Consider the following 19,064-nt stretch of genomic DNA (forward strand, 5'->3'; position numbering starts at 1 on the left):
CTCCGGCTTCCTGTTTGGGAAAGAAAGCTCGGTGAGAAGGAGTGATGGCGACGTTGGGGTTTCAGACCCCTCGCAGCGGGAGGAGTGGGATGGGTGCGAGCGAGAACATCGTGTCCAGGATACGGCACGGCCAGATCACCGGCCGGGGCATGAGCAGGGGGACGCAGGTAAGGCGAGGCGCCGGGGGAAAGAAGGACGGACGTCGGGCCGAGGAGCCCTCAGTCTGGCCGAGCGACCATGGCTGCCCATGGAGGCCGAGACAGAGATACTAATCGAGCTTCACAGAAACCACTAAAATAGGTATTTAGCCAGCTGGTCGCCCTAAGTTTGTAATATTAATACGGAACTAGCTAATGGTTTCGTTTCGTGTTGACTGGCTTAACTTAGCGTTGTGTACATCGGGTAACTAACAAACACACGTAGATAAGCAACTAGCTAATCTGCATTCCTGTAGATATTCCCTCAATTGACAACCGTGTTTGCTGGCCGCTCACGCATTTATAAACGATCGACGTTTGCTGTCTTGCTTTTTATGTGATTTGTGTTAAAAAATGTATTATTTTGAATCTCGAAGTGTTTTCCTTTTTGGTTATCTTAATAATAAGCGGTAAGGTGGAAATATCACCTTAAGGATACCAGTACGGCGCAACTAAGTAACAGCTTTATGAAGGTGTCTGCCATACCTTCTGAAGAAGCTGCTGTTGAACCCTTAAGTGAGATTTTTAACCCGAGGTGGTCCGCAAAAAATGTGGCTTTGTATTGTGATGAAATTGGCAAAAAAAATAATTGAGACGTATGTTGGTGAATGATGTAGGTCTGTTAAAAACTGAAAGCAACTTAGCGAAATTGCAGCTTTGATCGGTTACTTTATATTGAAAGTGTATGTTGAGTATTAGTTTAAGTTTCGTTACTTTCCTCACAGTGAACTATTAATGGGCACTTATGCTCTTTCTTTGTGGTGAATTTTACTTGGGTGGTGTCCCCCCTCCCCCCCCCCCTATGATTTTTATTAGTTTAAATGGTCATATTAACTTGTATTGAATCAACATTTATGCTTGTATGTAAATGAGTAATAAGCATGAATTGACCCTGAGAAACACTACTATATGGAGACTGGTGTTACTGGCCAGCTGAATTGTGTAGCCCAACACATGGCTGAATAAGGCAATTACGTTTAATAACTCTGCATGTTCAAGTGTGGGATTATTTAATACAAAAGTGGAAATTTGAGAATTACGTTGTGGTACAGTAGCTTGGTGCCATCTCCATAAGGAAGTGTATATTCATAGTGCAGGTTAAAAGTTGGGGAAGTTATTGAGTAAGTGTAACCTATGTTTCTGTGTAAGATCCCAGAAGCTCTGCTCCAAGAGAGGGACAAGCGAGCCAGATGGGTTGGGATCCCGGTCTTGCTGCAGAAGCTGTACAAGAGCAGTCACCCCAACAGCGACCTCTCACAGATCCATGGAGTAGTAAAGGTACGTCCCTGGTACTGGTCACCGTGTTTCCTGTGGATCAGGAGGTTTGGCCTGCGTGCATTGTGGCTTGGCATGGTGGGGTAGGTGGCGATACTACCATTTTTGTACATGTTTTATTATTTTATTATTATTTAATGATGGCATGTTACCTCTCTGTCTGTGGAGGTAAATGATAATTATATGAGTGCGGTGCGGGTTTTTGGGACGACCTCTCAATCAGCCAATAACAAAGCAGTGGTTCTGAACTCCAGTCCTGGGGACCCTCTGTTTTTGCCAGTGGAAACACATGGTCATTCTATCCCCGATAGACTGACATGTTTTAATTAATCTTACTAGTTCACTAATTATGTGCAGTTTACCTGGTGTGCTTATTTGGTTTGGTTGTTTGGTTTTGGCTGTCCAGGAGCTGTCATCGCTGCTCTCTATGGAGGCCATGACGTTTGTGACGGAGGACAGGAAGAACACGCAGGAGCTGGCCTCGCCCAACACGTACACCTTCGACCTCTTCGGCGGCGTCGATGTGAGTCAGAGCTTTTTGCCTGCTGGGTTTGGAAGCATCGTCAGTTTGAAGTGTGAATTCAGGCCGTGCCTTGAACTAACTATTTGCAATCTGTGTGCTTTGCAGCTGTTGGTGGATATTTTGATGAGGCCGACTCTAACGGCACAGAAGAAGAAACCCAGTAGTGAGCGAAAAACCTGATACCCCGATAGTCGCTAGACCTGGGAATATTACTGAGACTAGCTAATGATTCAATTTGTGTGGAATGTGGGATCTTTCATGGGTAATTCACCTTAGTCTTTAGTTCATCGTTCGTAAATTGTTTGACTGAATCTGAATAATTGCTTTACACAGTGAGCGACGACCTGGTCAAGGACTGTCTCAGCGTTCTCTATAATTGCTGCATTTGTGTAAGTACAGGAGTTGCCCTGTTGTGTGAATTTCATTACTCATCCTTCACTCAAGTTGATTACCTCATGGCACATGTTTGACTTGCCCTCTTATTTTCCGCGAGAGTGAGATGCAATTTTCCTTCCCCCCTTTCCAGACGGAAGGGGTCACTAAAAGCCTTGCATCAAGGAACGACTTTGTGCTCTATCTCTTCACGCTGATGACAAATAAGAAGACATTTCTACAGACGGCCACCCTGATCGAGGACATCCTTGGAGTCAAAAAGGTTGGTTTCACCGCAGAAACATTTCCTAGGTTTAATCTCATATTTACTGGTGGTAGTTCAGTGTCCGACAGGTTCTGTTGTAAGGCAGTGACCATCGTTGGGATTGATGTCAATCTTACTGACTTAGCTAAACACATAATTCGCAACACCCCCCCCTCCCCCAAATCATCAATTAACAAACATGTGAGCGATGTAGCAAATGACATTTTTTGTATCCAAAAATGGCTTTGTTGGGCCATGGCGATTGTCAAAGTAGATTAGCTTACTATTACAATGATTTCAAAGTAATCTATATAATTGTCAAATATATATATATCTGCAAAAAAATTGAGAACACAATTTTATGTTTGACTCATTTCTCAATTTTTGGGTGTGTCTGAATAATATATATATATATTATATATTGCTAAGTCCAGCCTGGCTCTTCCCTGCTTCTCATTGATGAAGGGCTTCTTCCTTACTTTATGGGACTTCAGTCCTCCTCCTAGGAGCCTGATACGAATTGTCCTAGCAGTGCACTTCACACCTGCACTTAATGTTCCTCATTACTTTTGAAGATCACTTTGTCATCCTCCGATTCATGAGAAACCATTGGATAAGTTAACGATCATCTCTGACATTGCAATGTTGCTTCTGCCCTTTACCTGTCTGGTTTCTGGTCATTCCCAGTGTCTCCTGCTTCACCTTCTGTACTGCTGTATTAGAATTTTTGAACCTGGGATAAACCTTCTCCCAGCAGAACCATGATTAAACCAGGGTTTAGAAACATAGAATGGTCTATTTTTTTTTCCATTGCTTTATGTAGATGCCCATCCTGTTGCTATGAATCACTCATGGAGACGAGTCCTCATTTATTCCATTAGTACTTGACCAAGGTAACCACATATCTCTGTCGCAGGAGATGATCCAGCTGGAGGACATTCCTGATTTGCCCAGTCTGGTCCAGAGCTTTGACCAGCAGCAGCTCGCCAACTTCTGCCGCATTTTGTCCATCACTATATCGGAGCCTGACCTCGGGAACGATGACAAACACACCCTTCTCGTGAAGAACACCCAGCAGAAGAACATGAGCCCATCCCGTGCTGAGGTCAACCAAGGTAGGGTAGGAGGAGGTGCACCTGAGGTCTAGTCTCTGCGGTAGCTTTCCCGAAGGGCATGCAGTAAGTGAACCTTCACCGCTGCTGCTTTCCTCTCGTAGTCGCTCTGCTCAACATCCCGGGCTTTATCGAGCGGTTATGCAAGCTGGCCACAAGGAAAGTGTCGGAGGCCACCGGCGCTTCCAACTTCCTGCAAGAGCTGGAGGACTGGTATGCCTGGCTAGACAATGCCCTGGTCTTGGATGCACTCATGCAGATGACTACAGAGGAGCACAGCAGCACAGGTGAGATATGCGTCCTGCCGAAATGCTTGGCAGTGAGGATCCAAAGGTGGAATGAAGGCCTAACGGTATTACTTCTGTGTTTTCTTTCAGAGTCCTCGGATGAGAGCACCTTGGCCACTAGTCCCCTTAGACACCGGCTGCCACAGTCCATGAAGATCGTGCACGAGATCATGTACAAGGTGGAGGTGCTGTATGTGCTCTGCGTGCTCCTCATGGGGCGCCAGAGGACACAGGTGAGAACATCAGTGGCCTGGAATTTTACTCAAATGACTACTTTGTAGTTAGTTATACTAGCAAAGGGCATTTAGGGCCACACTTCATCTCATAATCTAAGCGCGGCCTTAATCTGTTCTTGGCTGAGTTTCAAATTCTGACAAGGAACCACAAAAAAAACATGGAATTCTGTCCATTTCTGGCCTGTTGAACCATGAGCAGTTAGCGTTGCTTGGTAGCACTGAGGTGATCAGTGATGTCTTTTGAGAAGTTCCTCAGCCTTGGGCACCTGTCTGATAGGTCCACAAGATGTTAGCAGAGTTCCGGCTGATCCCCGGACTGAACAATCTCTTCGATAAGCTCATCTGGAGGAAGCAGACGTCCAACCGTGTTCTACACGGACAGAACCAGAACTGTGACTGTAGCCCAGTAAGCACAATATCTGGTGGTGTTTTGGAACCTAAGGAACTTATTTTATAACACCCAGCGCCATGTTCACGATACCACTCCCCTATCTTACTCTGTCTAAACAGGAAATATCCTTCAAAATCCAGTTCTTGCGACTGCTTCAAAGCTTCAGTGACCATCACGAGTGAGTATATTCCTCTAACATTCACAGTGTAGTACGTTAACTGCTCATTTTTAGTCATGTTGAATTGCGGTAATCGTGTGTTTCAGAAACAAGTACTTGCTTCTAAACAGCCAGGAGCTGAATGAGTTAAGTGCCATCTGTCAAAAAGCCAATATCCCAGAAGTAGAAGCTTTGGCCAACACAGACAGGTATGCAGTCTGGTCCTTGATTGGGAGCGCTGTGGTTTTGTTGGTGTAGAGGCCCACACTTAAACTGGGGCTGGCTTTTTCTCCAGGAGCCTCGTGTGTGATGGTAAGAAGGGTCTCCTAACACGACTACTCGGAGTCATGAAAAAGGAACCCCCAGATTCTTCTTTCAGGTAAGATCATGTGTGAAGTGTTTGTGTGATCAGATCCAACACATCTGCCATTAGCTTCACCCTACTGAGAAGTATCTCGGGAGCGACTTTGGCTGGTGAGGTGTGCTCGCCTTCACCCGTGTATTGAGAAACGTCATAGGATTCTGTAGATGTTCTTTGGTAAGAAGCGTTTGAAAGGGTTGTGTTCCTTGGAGATGTGAGCTTCAACGATGTGATGCTTCTGTCAGCAGTTGTGGGATTCCTTTTGTGAGCTGCAGTAGTGTCTCCATGTCACGCTTTCTTCACCTTCAAAGGTTCTGGCAGGCAAGGGCGGTAGAAAGCTTTCTCCGAGGTGCTACCTCCTACGCCGACCAGATCTTCCTGCTTAAGAGGGGCTTATTGGAGGTTAGATGAAGGCAGGGTTGAACATTGTACACTCCTCCTTCACAAGTTCTTTTGTTTGACTGTGGTTTTCTTTGATCCCCCTTTCTTGTCTAGCACATCTTGTTCTGCATCATCGACAGTGGATGTAAATCCAGAGATGTGCTGCAGAGCTACTTCGACTTGCTGGGGGAGCTGATGAAATTCAACATTGACGCATTCAAGAGATTCAACAAATACGTCAACACGGAGGAGAAGGTTCGTGTGGCTTCCTGGGGACCCCCAGAATGCTCCACAATCTGACCACTTCCTCTAACCACCGTTTTCCTTTAGATCTTTTTGTAGAACTCGATAGATCCTGTTCTTCTTTTTCGTTACAGTTTCAGATATTCCTCAATCAGATCAACAGTTCATTGGTGGACTCCAACATGCTGGTGCGATGCATCGTCCTATCGCTAGATCGATTTGAAAGCCAAACAGATGATGTCAAAGGTACTGTGAAAGCATGAACTTTGAAGCATTCATTGTGAATGAAATATGAACTTTGATGCAGTGGATGAAAACGCTAGCTGATCCTATTGGGCTCCGTGCACTGAGGGTATCTCTGCTTTGTTACACAGTGGTGGAAGTGCTCTCTGAGTGCTGTCTGCTATCATACATGTCGCACGTGGAGAACAGGCTGTCCCTCCTCTTCAGGCTCGTTAACATCATCAATGTGCAGACACTCACGCAGGCAAGTGTAACAACTGTTTGGAAGATTACAGTAAACTCCTAATCCTGCATTTTTATGGCAAAATGGTACTTTTGATATGTGCAAAGTAACAAAATAGCAAGTTGATTAGTTGACATTTTCATTGTCTTAACACTACAGCATCCATTTTAACAGCTTTGCATATGGATGCATTTTTTGACTGTTAGGACCCATTATTTCTCATCAGCATAACTTTTTTTATGCTATTTTTAATCAGACTTAAAACTACATATAGTCAAATTTTTAAGTCTGATGTGCGTATCCAGATCGGTCAGCATAGTGTTTGAAGGTCATCAGACTGAGAGCTTGGCATTTCCCTGTTTTTTACCACCAGGAGAACGTGAGCTGTCTCAACACCAGCCTGGTGGTGCTCATGCTGGCCCGGAGGAGAGGCAAGCTCTCCTTCTACCTGAATGCCCTGCGGGAGAAGGAGTACAGCGAGAGGTACCCAGGCTGCCTGCTCAACAACTTCCACCAGCTGCTGCGCTTCTGGCAGTGCCACTACCTCAACAAGGACAAGGACAGCACCTGTCTGGAGAACGTGAGATTTTCTCTTCCCATCCTCCTCCCTCTAACCCTGGGCTGTCGTCTCCTGTTCATCCCTCTAGTGATTTTGTTTTGTGTATTGCGTGCAGCCTGCGAGGTTAACCGTGGTGTGATCTGTTTAACTGTAGTCAGTTTAGCTTTCTCCCTGTAACACGTGAGCTTTGTTCCTTTGAACATCTCCTGGAGCATCTTTATGGTGGGCCCTTCCTCTTCTGAACTCCTAATCTCGTGTCGTGAGGACAGGAGGTCAGGTCGGGTGGTTGAGTTGAAAAGGGTCGTGAAGGATTTATTTCGTCTGTCTTCCTCAGAGCTCCTGCATCCCATTCAGCTACTGGAAGGAGACCGTTTCAGTGCTGCTAAGTCCGGACCGGACTTCGCCATGTGCCATATCCCGTTATATCGACGAGGTCTACATGGATCTAGACACGGACTTCCTGGAAGATTGACACCAGCCTCAGTGGGATGCACGAGAGGGGGAGAGGGATGAGGGACGGTCCTCTTCCTTGGCCCTGCCCTCAGTAAACTCGACACCGTCAGGAAGTTCTCCAGAGAGCCAATCCCGGAAGGACACCATTCAGGAGTGGCACACATGCATGTGTGTGGGCTAACGTTGGGTTAGCCCACCGCTACCTGGCGTCTGGGGCGACTCGCTGGAGGGACCTGACCCGAAGGACGGAGATTATTGGTGTAATAAATCAGGGACAAGCAATTCTTTTACGTTGGGGGGGGTGGGTTGGGTTGCTTTAGTTCATGTAAGCAGCGCGTGTATATGTAAGGTTTTGCAGCTAATGTAGATATCTCACGAGGGAAAAAAAGATCAAATGTGGAGATGTGGCCCATTGTTGGGATCTGGGGTGGGGTGAATGACCCTAGGAAGAGGCGTCAAAAATGAGTTGACTGAAATTCTCTATTAGGTGGGTTATGTCCAAAAATAAAAGTGCTCTGCAGTGATATGACCAAAAAGCACATGGCTTTGTTCGCTCCTATAATGGACGCTGTGCGAAATCTGCATCGCTTCTCCCCTTCACCGCACCCTCTCTCCGGTACTCGGGAGAAGCGGAAGCCTTATCCAGGTTTGCCGTCTCCCCGAGGCGGGGGCCCAGACCCCCACCCAGGGATCGATCTCAGCCCGTCCCCTGTGACACGCATCCGCAGGTCGTCCATGAGAGAGTTCACGTTCGGTCCTGGGCCTTGCAGCCCCGCCCAAGTCATACTGTTGCCTTCAACGGTTTTATTTTAGTCGTATCCAAACCGACTTTTTTTTATTTTTTTCCTTCTCGCTAACTTGAAAATTTGCGCAGTGTGGCATTTGCAGTTGTGATCTTTATTAATGGTGGTGATTTATGGTCATATTTGAATCTGTAGAGTGTAGTTAGTGTGAGTCAAAGCTATGCAGTTTTTCCTGCCTTTTATTTCTGAATGGGGCCCCTGTTCCCGGCCCTTAGCCACTGCCGGGGATTCGATTTTCTTTCTTCCCCTACAGATCTTCCTTTTTCTTTTTTGGTTTTTTCCTTTTCTCCTAAAATACCAGGTCACCGCCCTGCTAGCCGGCTGCTGTAAGTCAGTGCGACTGTGTCGCCCGTCATAAGTTAGGGTGAACTGCCACTTAGCAGTGAACTCTGCCATTCTGCTTGCCCCATCTGCTGGGGTCTGCATAAAAATACTAAATTATTTAACAGTTTCATTATCACATCTACATTTTTTTTTATATAACTGACTTTGCACTATATCAACTAAAACATGCATGTCTTTCCATTACATTTAACCCAAATCTGAAGTTCTTCAGGTTGCTGTCATTGATTTTTAATTTAATTTCTATTTTTTTACTCCTGCGGTCAGTGATCTTGTACCACATGAATTTACTCAGTTCTCCAGAGTTTGCGCTTAATCAGATCAGACTGCATTTGCTAGGCGTTACCATGGGATTTTCACTATCCTAAGACTGAAATCTATCTGCCCTGTAAAATTCTGTCTAATTTAATATCGACTGTTGTAAACCAACATCTTGTCTGGATGTGAGAATGAACTTTTTATTCATATTGCATAAAACATGAATTTTATCTGGTGCTGGACCAGTGAACGTAATTTGTATAGATTTGGTCTGGGGGGGTGGGGGGGTGGGCAGCGTGTTTTGTGCAAACATTCTTAAATCTGAATTGCGCATTTCAGAATGTGTGATGCAGATGGAATTCCATCATGTTCTCAGACGTATGGTTTTTAATTCTATAGATTTTTTTTTTTTTTTGTGAGAATATGCAGTGTTTTTGGTGACTAAGAAATCAATTTTGATGTTGCATTGCATTTTGGGAATGTTGATTTAAAAGTAACCAATTTAATGAAATGTATGTCATACGGCAGGCAGGCTTTAGTGATTAAAATAGTACTGCGATCCAGTGTCATTTATACATACCCATAGCAGCTGAATAGCGATTTGTCAATACAATTGATTATTCTCCCCTTTATCCATTAGTATACGGTAGTTTGTAGAATTATTTCAGTAATCACTGGGATTGGTTTTCTTTTGTAGCTTGTAGATCATAACTTTTTGTGAAGTCATGTGCGCCACAGGGGAAGGAAATAACTCGTCTTGCGTGTAAAGTTTCCAGCTGTGTAGATGGGTTTTTTTTTCCGTGCGTGAACGAGAGAAAGTGATGGATGTTATACCTTATGGGCCTCTGGTCTGTACCCTGTTATCTGCGCAACAGCGCCACCTACTGCTTCCCGTTCCAGCAGCGCGCCTGTGTGTCTCATCCAGTTGTGCAAGTTTCCAGATTTTCATTTCACTAATATTGTTTGTAAACATAAATAAATTATCAGAACTTTATCTCCTAACCTTTTGCTGGGAATGTCTGTGCAAGTTACCTGAGCATTAATGTACATTAACACATTTTTTTTTTAAATACTTAATTTGCGTTGGTATGATTTTTGAAATGCGAGTACGTGAGATGGTCACTATAGTGGGTCAATGTAAGATTAAAATGCATACACTTGTGTGAAAGTAGGTAGGTGATGTATGTACGCAAGAGATCATAAGTTTTGCTTTGTTTAGAAGATCCACCTCCTATTAACTACTCTCTCAACAATGCTGCAGTTCCTCCATGCCCGTTATAAAACTCTGTCACCCTTTTTGACAAATGCTGCTAAAAATACTTTCACGTTAGCTTTGAACTTATTGTACCTGGGAGATCCATTTACAAAGAATTATCGTATATTGAGTGAGCTACTTATAAACTAACAATTCTTTAATGAGAAGCTGACTGACCCTAATACAGAAACCTTTTGACCATAAAATTGCGCGTGTTAACAGTAAGTGAATATAGTTGCGTGTTCGAAAAATTTCAGTGTGAGGGTCACTTTTATTTGGTTCATTGTGAAATTCCAGGAAGCAAGATTCACAGCAGTATCTGAAGGTTGCAAGTTATCGAAATAACCGTTTTTCGACATTGTTTAGAAGGGCGATTTCTCACACTGGGATGTGCTTGGTGTGTATCACCGTCACGCTTTCGATTGCTGCTGACTGCCTGGTGCTTGCGTGCTGCGCCTCTACCCGCGATCTGTGCTGGTTAGTCTAAATAAGGTGAGTTTGCCTGCCATTTAAAACCGAAGCCCTTTGTGAAACGCGACCCCGCGATGCGCAGCCAGATATTTCGCCAATGTCGTCATGTAAAATGCAGTCGCCTGAAACAAAGAGGCTGGGGCTGAGCCGTAGGTTATTTTTAATAGCGGCCAAACAGCCGGCGTCGCCGTTCTTAAGAGACACTTGTCACCATCTGCCTCCCCAGACACCGTCTGCACCTCGAGCCGGATCTTTCCGCTGGGATCACGCGCACGTGCGCGGACACACGCCGTGCACACGATGACGGCATACCTCCCCGCGAGACACACGCGCTCGCCACTCGTGTCGGGTACTGCTGGCCCGAGGAGACTTCTTGGCATCCCGCTCTTTAAGAGTGATGTGAGTCACCGCTAATGTCCCCTTCCGTTCGGCCGAAGCGTGCCAGCGCAGCAGCGTGACAATAATCCCGGGCAGTCCGTGAACAAATGTAAACTTCCAACATCTATGTACAAGTACACCTTACACTTCTAATCGTAGATCTAAAATAAAATAACTCCTTCCCCAGCCGATCTAAAACTGTTGTTTTTTGCTAAGGTGTATTTTTAAATGTATTTAATTAGCAGACACTTTTATCCAAAGCGATTTTTGAGAAAGCAGGGTCAGCCGATCCCTAGAACAATCCGGCATTAAGGGCCTTGCTCAAGGACCCTGTGATGAACCCGTTCTGCCCACCCTGGGATTGGAACTAGTGACCTTCCAATCACGGGCAGTGTCCTAATCCTCTGAACCATGTATTATCCCCAAATTTGTCCTACACATGCACTTAGAAGTTCACTAGTGTAATAGCGGCCTTTTAAAGGATATAACAGATTGGTGTACATGTGCATATAAACACACAGGCGGGTGAGACTAGTGTGTATAATTTTGGGGACGGAATGGCGTCAAGGTCCATAATCCTGGAAGGGGCCTGCAAGAGAGAAGAGGACATTTGAAGATGGATGGGCAAAACCGACAGGAGACACAGACTTCCGCATTGGTGCTTTCATCACCTGAACAACACTGCGTATTTCCGTTCAGCGCAATCAGGGTCCACGCTGGTGACAGCCACGTGATCTTACTCTACGTACGGTCTTGGTTTCCATGACAATACTGGGACTGCTGAGCTGATTGGCCATCGTCCTGCAGAAAAACAAACTGGTGAATGTTAGGAAGACGTTATGAGCTACTTTGATTTGTCTACTAGCATTCCAAAGATGCCGTCCGTCTTGTCCATCTGGCCTACAAGATGGCCATCTGGCCTTACCATGATTCTTTTTGATACAGCATGGTATATCTAGGAGGCAGTGGGGAAAAACCTCCAGAATGTCACCCTGGGTACCTACCTAGTTTCCAGGCCGACGGGGAGCTATGGAATGGGGAGATAGCACAGACTTAAAGTGATGTTCATGTCATAACTTTCCTAAACATCACTGCAAGTCTTAACTACCTCCTCCCTCCTCCTCTGTACTGGGAGCTGAAAAAAAAACCTACAGAGAGAAACCAACACTCATCTACAATCACTCACTATGGAGCCTAATCAGAACATCTCAAGTGGTCCATATATCAGCTGCTAGAGAAGCCCTCACAGAAGGTCAAAGCTGACAGTAACTCTGATAGGGGATTCTATCCATTCCTGTCAGATAATTTCATGGGAAAAGACTGATGAAGTGCAGTCATATCAGCTCCAATCAAGACTTTGAGTTTAACGCCACTGTGTCCATGACAAGATGGATGGATAGCTGGATATGAGTAGGTCCTTCAAAAAAATGATTAGAAATGTATATAAGTCTGTCCGTTTCAGTTACTTTCACAATTCTCTCATCTCAATCCTTGCACGTGCTTTAAGTAAATTCATTTTCGTCAAAAGACTAAATCGCAAAATAATCCTAAGAAAGCATTTCAGTTGCTCATTCCTAGATCCAGATGTAAATCTACGTCGGCCCAATGTGAATTTCAGCTGCAATCAGTTGCAAATTTTCCACATTTAATATTAAATAAGTGTCCCATTGTTAAGTTTATCTTTACAAATATAACAGCTCTATGTCACCTCCTTTTAATCTCAGGCTTTTCCTTAATATATTTCAAAGCATCAGATTCCAAAAGGCCTGGAATGGTATCTCACCTTTGGAGTTACTGCGACATGCACTGTTTAGATCTCAGGGATGAGTTATGATGGTGGCTTTCATGAGGCCTGTAAATTCTGGAAACCTCATTTTTGTAAGTTTCCTAATTACCTGGACCTCAGTCAATGTATCACAAACAGTCCGTCACACAGAGCAAAAGCAAAGAGCTACACACCATGTATCGATTCTTCTGTTACACGTCTCTCTGTGGATGTCATTCTCTGATCCACTGGAAATCGTTTATTTGTAGTTAATAATGTCACCTGTAAATAAATGTAAAATAAGAGATGCGGTATCTTTAACCTCCTATGGACTCGCCATCGCATCTTCGCCTCGGCCTTCTCGCAAATTTTCAATGAACGTTGCGCCTTTTCCCCTAATTTTCACCATTGTCCCCTGTGAGAAAGAACAAAATTCAGAACCCTTATTCCACATTTCATGACATCCACCAACTGAAACATGCGCTATTTTCTAATTGCTTAGATGATTTTCTAACCTCGTTTGATGTGCTGGAAAAAAGTGAATTTATTATAAAAATCCGTTTTCCCCCTTTTTGCGCCGCCAGCCGAGCGCTCTTGCAGGACACAGGCCAGCCTCCTTACAAACGGGACACGCTGCCCGTTCCGGATCACGGAAAGCGAGTGCTTCTCTCCATGTTTTCTGATTCAAAAGAAATGACACACGCAATTGAATTTTGAAACTTTAAATTGTGTGATGCACGTTAAATTACACTCGCATGCCAAAACTCGTGGTTGTTATACTCAGACATCATCACTTGTTAGTTGCGTACAATACAATGAATACGGTGAGTTGTTAAATACATGTATACATAATAACAGCCACAATAATAAAAGTTATATGCGGAATAGATGCAGTGCATGTTATGGTGAGTGCGCACCAACCTTAGCCGTAGTGCACAGTCCGGGTCGATGGAGGGCTTCTTTTATTGTGTCCCTCAAGGTCAGGGTTTGAGGAGTTATGTCAGAAATCCCCATGTGTCCCCCCTCCTCGGCGGGCCATTGGTGCGCAGCGCGTGCCTGGACCGACACAAAAGGCAAACTGCGTTTTTATCTCGGCGCAAACTTAAGCCGGCTATTTTTATAACGACGTTGTATTGTGGTAGGGATAACGGCTATCGGGAGGGCTCTGTCTTTTATGTAAAGTGCATTTTTTTCTGGGACCAGTAATTTCTGTGTCTGGTGCATCTTTGCTCCTGAGATTACATTTCGGAATTTATGATTGTGCGTATTATTTTATCGTCTGTTTATTATTATAAAAACAATCTGTATCGTTCCCTTATAAATTAAATCACGCGTTTCTTCTGGAGTCCTACCTAGTACTTACTTACGCAATATGTTCTAGCTTAATTCCCCCTAATATAAGCACCCTGTACTTCAAGTCTGTGCAGTAGTATTGTGCATTTTATTTCTATTAATTTATGACTGAGAATTGGGGAAAAGATGTGATTATTAAAAACTGCGCACGATGACTTTGGCCCAAAACGATGTCACTGGGCTAATCTTTGCGTCACATCCCTAAACGGTTACAACTTACAGATCTTTGTGGAAAAAGACAAGTACGTAAAAACCATTAAAACGTGAAATGCGGCTTTTTCGATTTTAACCTTAATTCCTAAACATAATGTTCTTTTTTTTGGCTTAATTATTTTCTTGCATGGTAACCGTTTTCTTGCATTGTAAATTTTTACAACCCAGGCCTCAAAATACCGTAAATACCACTTAAGTGGCAAAAAAAAATCACAAAAATGTCAATTGTTTCCTTTTAATTTGTCCAGAAGTATGTGCATTTTCTACAAATTTAGAAATGACAGAAGATAACCAAGCTTAAGAACACCAAAAGTGTATTTCATTGTTTCCCAATCTGGCCGTCCAGGACCCACATGCAGTCCCTGTTTTTAACCCCCACCCCCCGAACATTTTTGTGAAAATTTGGTCTGTCTGTGGGCCCTGACAACTGGGAAACACTGGTGTATTTGGTTAACCAATAGCCTAACAGTCTAGCCTAAAGGAAACTATACTCAGGGCCAAGGGTGAAACTTACACTTGTATTAGTGATGACATCATGTATGATATCATTAAACGGAATAATGACCATAAAGTTCACAATGAATCATGAAGCTCTTTCATCTTCTGGACAGTAGCTGTGAGGCCTTTGCTTGAAAACAGTTTTGTTTTATTTACAGCACATAGCACAGGATGCCAAAATCACATTCGTTAGTATTTTAAGAAATGACCACTCCCACTTATGCAAATTAGAACCTACTGAAGCGATGCATTTTTGTACATCCCTCAAAATCACAACTGCTCTAGGAACCAGAGCCACCTGGCCACAGTTTCCGTCACGTAAGCGCTGTCCTGCCGTTCTTCCCCAATTAATTTGCAAACCGAACCAAAAATAAATAAATTTTAGAAATGCAGTAATGACCAAGAAAATCTCCTCCATTCTATTTTTATGAGGTTTTCTGGTTAGCTACTTAGCACATGTCCGCATCTGTGCAATTATTTAAATCTGGCCCTATCTTTGATTTAGCAGCTCTGTGCCTCCTGACCTTGACAACAAAACAGGCGATAAGCGTCCACAAATGCCTACTGTAGCTCCCAAAATAGACAAGAATAGAAGTCCCTGCCTAATCGCCAACATCCCTAACAGAGACAGGCGTCCTGTCGGAGTGAAGCTCACTGTTAAAGAGGTAGGGAGCTTTTCTGGAACAGTGTAAGAATCTCTGTAGCAGTTAAGCATGTCATCAAATGGGTGCTTGTTCTGACCATTGAAGCCTTTCTGATCGTCCACTCACCCTTATAACATTCCCTTCTGGGGGGTAATTCACGCTTGAAAAATAAGAAACTCATTCCTGTCCTATGGAATTCAGTGATACCCTCTAGACTGCCACAGAGAAACAAAGGAAGCTGGAATTATATTGAAACCGCAGCTCAGTCTATTGCAAGTAATTGTGAATTATGCTCAGTATGTACAGTACTGTGCAAAAGTCTTAAGGAGTCACAGAAAATGAAGCTCAAGTGATCTTCATGTTGGTGTAAAGTTATGATATTATGCCTGTCAACGTGTGTCGGTTTAGCCGTTTCAAAACCTCTCCCAAAGTCACCCCAGTGACCACTAACACACCTTGTTTGGCTAATCAATACCCCATTGCGTTATTTAACAAATCAAGTTAATTAATTAATAGAGCAATTACAGGAGAAATTTAATGAATTCATGCAATGGCTGAGGCGTCGTTAAGGAGAGGTTTGGCGACCGAAGGTCAGTTTATCTAGCCAGCCAACATGATATCAGTAACTATTTGGAGAAACGATGAAATTGCCCTGTTATCCTGTCAAATTGTGTTTTGAGAAAATATACAATTACTACCAAGAGGAATAGCTTTAAACATTAACTTTGCCTAAGACTTTTCCACAGTGCTGCGTTGAATGATTTATTGTGGGATGGGTGGCTTGGAGAAGCTGGAATTACTTTAGTTGGGAAACAGGCAGGTTATCAATGGTCGTAGATGGAGTTATCAGGCACAGAGGCGCTATGTATGATAAAGGAAGCCTCCAGGATTGATTAGATATAGACAGTCTGAATCATTGCTATTCTGGGATGGCCCTTCACATGGGCGATCGCTGTGTATAGCTTCACAGGCAGGAAGTTTGTCTGATAAAAGCTGTAGAAGAGACTGGCCTAATGCAATGATCATCCTTTAGGTTTTTTTCTGGATATTTATCACCCAACATCTCTTAAATGAATTTTGCTTTGTTTACTTATATATTGACGACACCTGCGCTGGGCCCGTCCGGTTGCTTTGATATACGCATATATCAGATCTGTGCTGAGTTACTCAGAAAGAATTTGAGGTATATTATCTTACAGAAAGATTGTTTGTAAACTGTACTATCCTTTCTCATGAGTATATTAAAATGGACAATATGCTGAAATTATATATTTTATTATCAACACATTGATTATGACAGGGCCTTTGATCACGTTGACCAAGTAAAACTATGATGAGTGGGAGTACCAGACCATCTTCGCCTTATGAAGAATCTCTGAACTGGACAAGAAGCTACAGCCGGAACAGGAAATGGCGGGATCCGACCGATCATGGTACATGAGAGAAGGATGCTGTCATCATTAAAAATGTGTGCAGAACTGTGGACGCGATATTAAAACATCAAGAACCAGCTGAACCTTCACATGAGGCACAAATGAAGAAAGTCTACTGATGCTGTCTTGCTTTGGGCATCTAGTGTGAAGATCCAGAGCATTGAGAAAGGATGTTAAATGGGAACAGGGAAGAGGATGACCGGCAACAGGATTGATGGACACTGGAAAGTCTGAAGAACAGAAGGAAAGACAGAAAGTTCTCAGGCAACGCTGCTTATATGGTGGTCAGGAGTCCCGACCTTGAGATTATCGAATTCATAGGTATCCATCATCGCCTATCGGACTTCAAATTCTGGGTATGGGGTTTAGCACTTGTATACCGGGAAATGGAGTGAATCCAGAGGTACAAACGTGCAAAGAGCAAATTTGGGAGCCATTCTGGAAGAGCCAACGATGATATTTAGCAGCTGGTTTTGAGGGAGATACTGATGCTGCCCTGCTCGCCACTCCACACAATGGTCCATCTGCACTGTGTGAGTCGCGGTACTCAGGCTCGATACGGCACCTTCAGCTGTCTTTCTATTTACAGCCCGTCCAGGCGTACCCCTGACCCAGAACTCTGTTCAAACAATAGACACACGCGCATAAATATGGCGAAGTTACGGAGCCGTCAGCCTTCATCCCGCAAACGTCCATCTGCTGGAGCTCATTAAGCTCCGTGCGGACAGACAGCCTTTTAACGCGCCACTCGAAAAGTTTGCCTAACTATTTTTATTTATATACCTCTGGCATGAACTTCTGGCTTTTAAATGCCACCGAAAAAAAATGCTCTGGGGGGAGCTGAATAGTAATGAGTGTCAGTGTTGGGGTTCGGTGCCGTTATTCCAGATTTTGAAAACTCTACGTCTTGTCATTTCTCCGGCCATCTCTACCTTGGCTCGCCGGAAGAATCGGACAGGGAAGCGGTGGCCGCTGTGAGTCGAACGTCATTAGGGGACGTGGGGATCTCAAAATGACCCGCGGGGGTGACAGACGTCATTAAACGGTGGTTCCATGTAGTTTGCGGCGACAGGCCGTCCCTCTTGATCCGCGCCAACGGCGGTAGGCAGTCCTTCGGGATCTGCTCATGTCTGGCTTCAAAGTGCCCCGGAATGTGGGCCCGGCGTGTGACCGCAACTTCACGGCTTACACAGAAGCCCCCACCGCCCCCCCCCCCCCTCCAGAGACACCTGTCTCCTGTGGCAACTGCTAAAACACACACACGCGCTGTGGAGCAGGCAAAGGCTGGGAAGCGAAGCTGTTATGTTTGCGGGCAGCTAAAAAGGGGCCCGGATGAGATAAGACAAGCGACTCTGAAGGCTGCGCCCTTAAGTGGACGGTGTCCTGGGGCTCAGCAGACACATGGATACTCTGGCAGAATCAGGGGCCCAACACTAAGGAGGCCTCTCATTACGTTACATTATACATAAAACTGGTCAAGGTGCCACCCGTCTGGTATATTAAAGGATCATCCTATATTGGGAAACAATTGCTGGCATCCTGTATATCTTGTGATTCAAGTTAGCAACCCTAGCAAAAGGATCCCAGGTAGTATTTTGTCAAGGGACAGAATTTCTAGCTACGCCGCTGTTTGCTGGTGCTTTCGCCGCGTCTTGATACTCACAGCGGACTCCAGAATGCAATGTGGACGCAGTATTAGTGAGGCCAACTGGCGTCTCACTGAGGGCGATGCCTAATTTGCGGGTATCCCAGCCCGGTCCTCAGGGACCCCCCAGACAGTCCGTGTTACTGCTCTCCCCCCAGCTCCCTGCCAGCCAGTGCATATTTTGTGATCTTCTTTCTTCATGAATATCTTTTTCATATAACTGTGACAGTCTGAAATGCGCACCTGATATACTATCTGCAGGGGGCTGTACCTCTGAAACTGGACGCTCCCCCCCCCCCCCCACCCTGGCTCAGTCTTCACAGAGAGCCGCATGTTCCAGGAGAACAATGGCGTCCAGGGTCTAGCAGGCCGGCAGCAAACGGCACAAGAATCCCAGAGCGGGTTGCCCGGCAACAGCCCAGGCACATGAGCAGCCGTGAGTGCATGTTGGGGGGGGGGGGGGTTGCAGAGAGTTAGGGGCCACGATCTGCAAGGCTGCATTCCAACCAACAGGCCTCCAGGCTCTCAGAAGCGTAGCAGCCCATCGGTGTAAAGCAAAGTCATAAACACACATACACAGGCATACAGTTTCTCCCCAGTTCACGATTGGTTTATGCTCCTACAAACCAATGATAAGGTGAAAGTATTAAGGCGAAAATGCGTCTTATACGGTACACCTAACCAAACAAACGTAGCTTAGCCTGCCCCACATGCCTAGAACATTTACA

General features: G+C 44.7%; 1 protein-coding gene and 1 long non-coding RNA gene across 2 annotated transcripts; one reads left to right on the forward strand and one right to left on the reverse strand.

Annotated features, from left to right (window-relative positions):
* LOC125712999 (short transient receptor potential channel 4-associated protein-like) lies at positions 1–9,683 on the forward strand. Its single transcript, XM_048983675.1, has 19 exons — positions 1–167; positions 1,347–1,475; positions 1,879–1,995; positions 2,101–2,158; positions 2,329–2,384; positions 2,522–2,650; positions 3,549–3,747; positions 3,849–4,031; positions 4,122–4,264; positions 4,545–4,673; positions 4,778–4,836; positions 4,923–5,024; positions 5,111–5,194; positions 5,488–5,578; positions 5,672–5,812; positions 5,935–6,046; positions 6,175–6,287; positions 6,640–6,846; positions 7,160–9,683. The coding sequence occupies exons 1-19, from the start codon at positions 45–47 to the stop codon at positions 7,295–7,297; spliced, it is 2,313 nt and encodes a 770-aa protein (XP_048839632.1). The 5' UTR covers positions 1–44; the 3' UTR covers positions 7,298–9,683.
* A 504-nt stretch (positions 9,684–10,187) lies between these two features.
* Positions 10,188–13,612, reverse strand: LOC125713000 (uncharacterized). Its single transcript, XR_007383438.1, has 5 exons — positions 13,472–13,612; positions 13,066–13,229; positions 12,745–12,965; positions 11,457–11,586; positions 10,188–11,374 (listed from the first exon to the last, which is right to left on the reverse strand). It is a non-coding gene; the product is annotated as an uncharacterized LOC125713000 (long non-coding RNA).
* Positions 13,613–19,064: the final 5,452 nt, after the last annotated feature.

The sequence above is a fragment of the Brienomyrus brachyistius genome, chromosome 18 (genome assembly GCF_023856365.1).
Source record: "Brienomyrus brachyistius isolate T26 chromosome 18, BBRACH_0.4, whole genome shotgun sequence".
NCBI classification, from domain to species: domain Eukaryota; kingdom Metazoa; phylum Chordata; class Actinopteri; order Osteoglossiformes; family Mormyridae; genus Brienomyrus; species Brienomyrus brachyistius.

What these genes read in the sequence shown, in the direction of transcription:
- LOC125712999 (XM_048983675.1), top strand. Translation starts at nt 45, where the DNA reads ATGGCGACGTTGGGGTTTCAGACCCCTCGCAGCGGGAGGAGTGGGATG. An exon ending in CCGTGCTGAGGTCAACCAAG is followed by an intron (nt 3,748 to 3,848) that starts GTAGGGTAGGAG and finishes TTCCTCTCGTAG; the next exon opens with TCGCTCTGCTCAACATCCCG. An exon ending in AGCTTCAGTGACCATCACGA is followed by an intron (nt 4,837 to 4,922) that starts GTGAGTATATTC and finishes CGTGTGTTTCAG; the next exon opens with AAACAAGTACTTGCTTCTAA.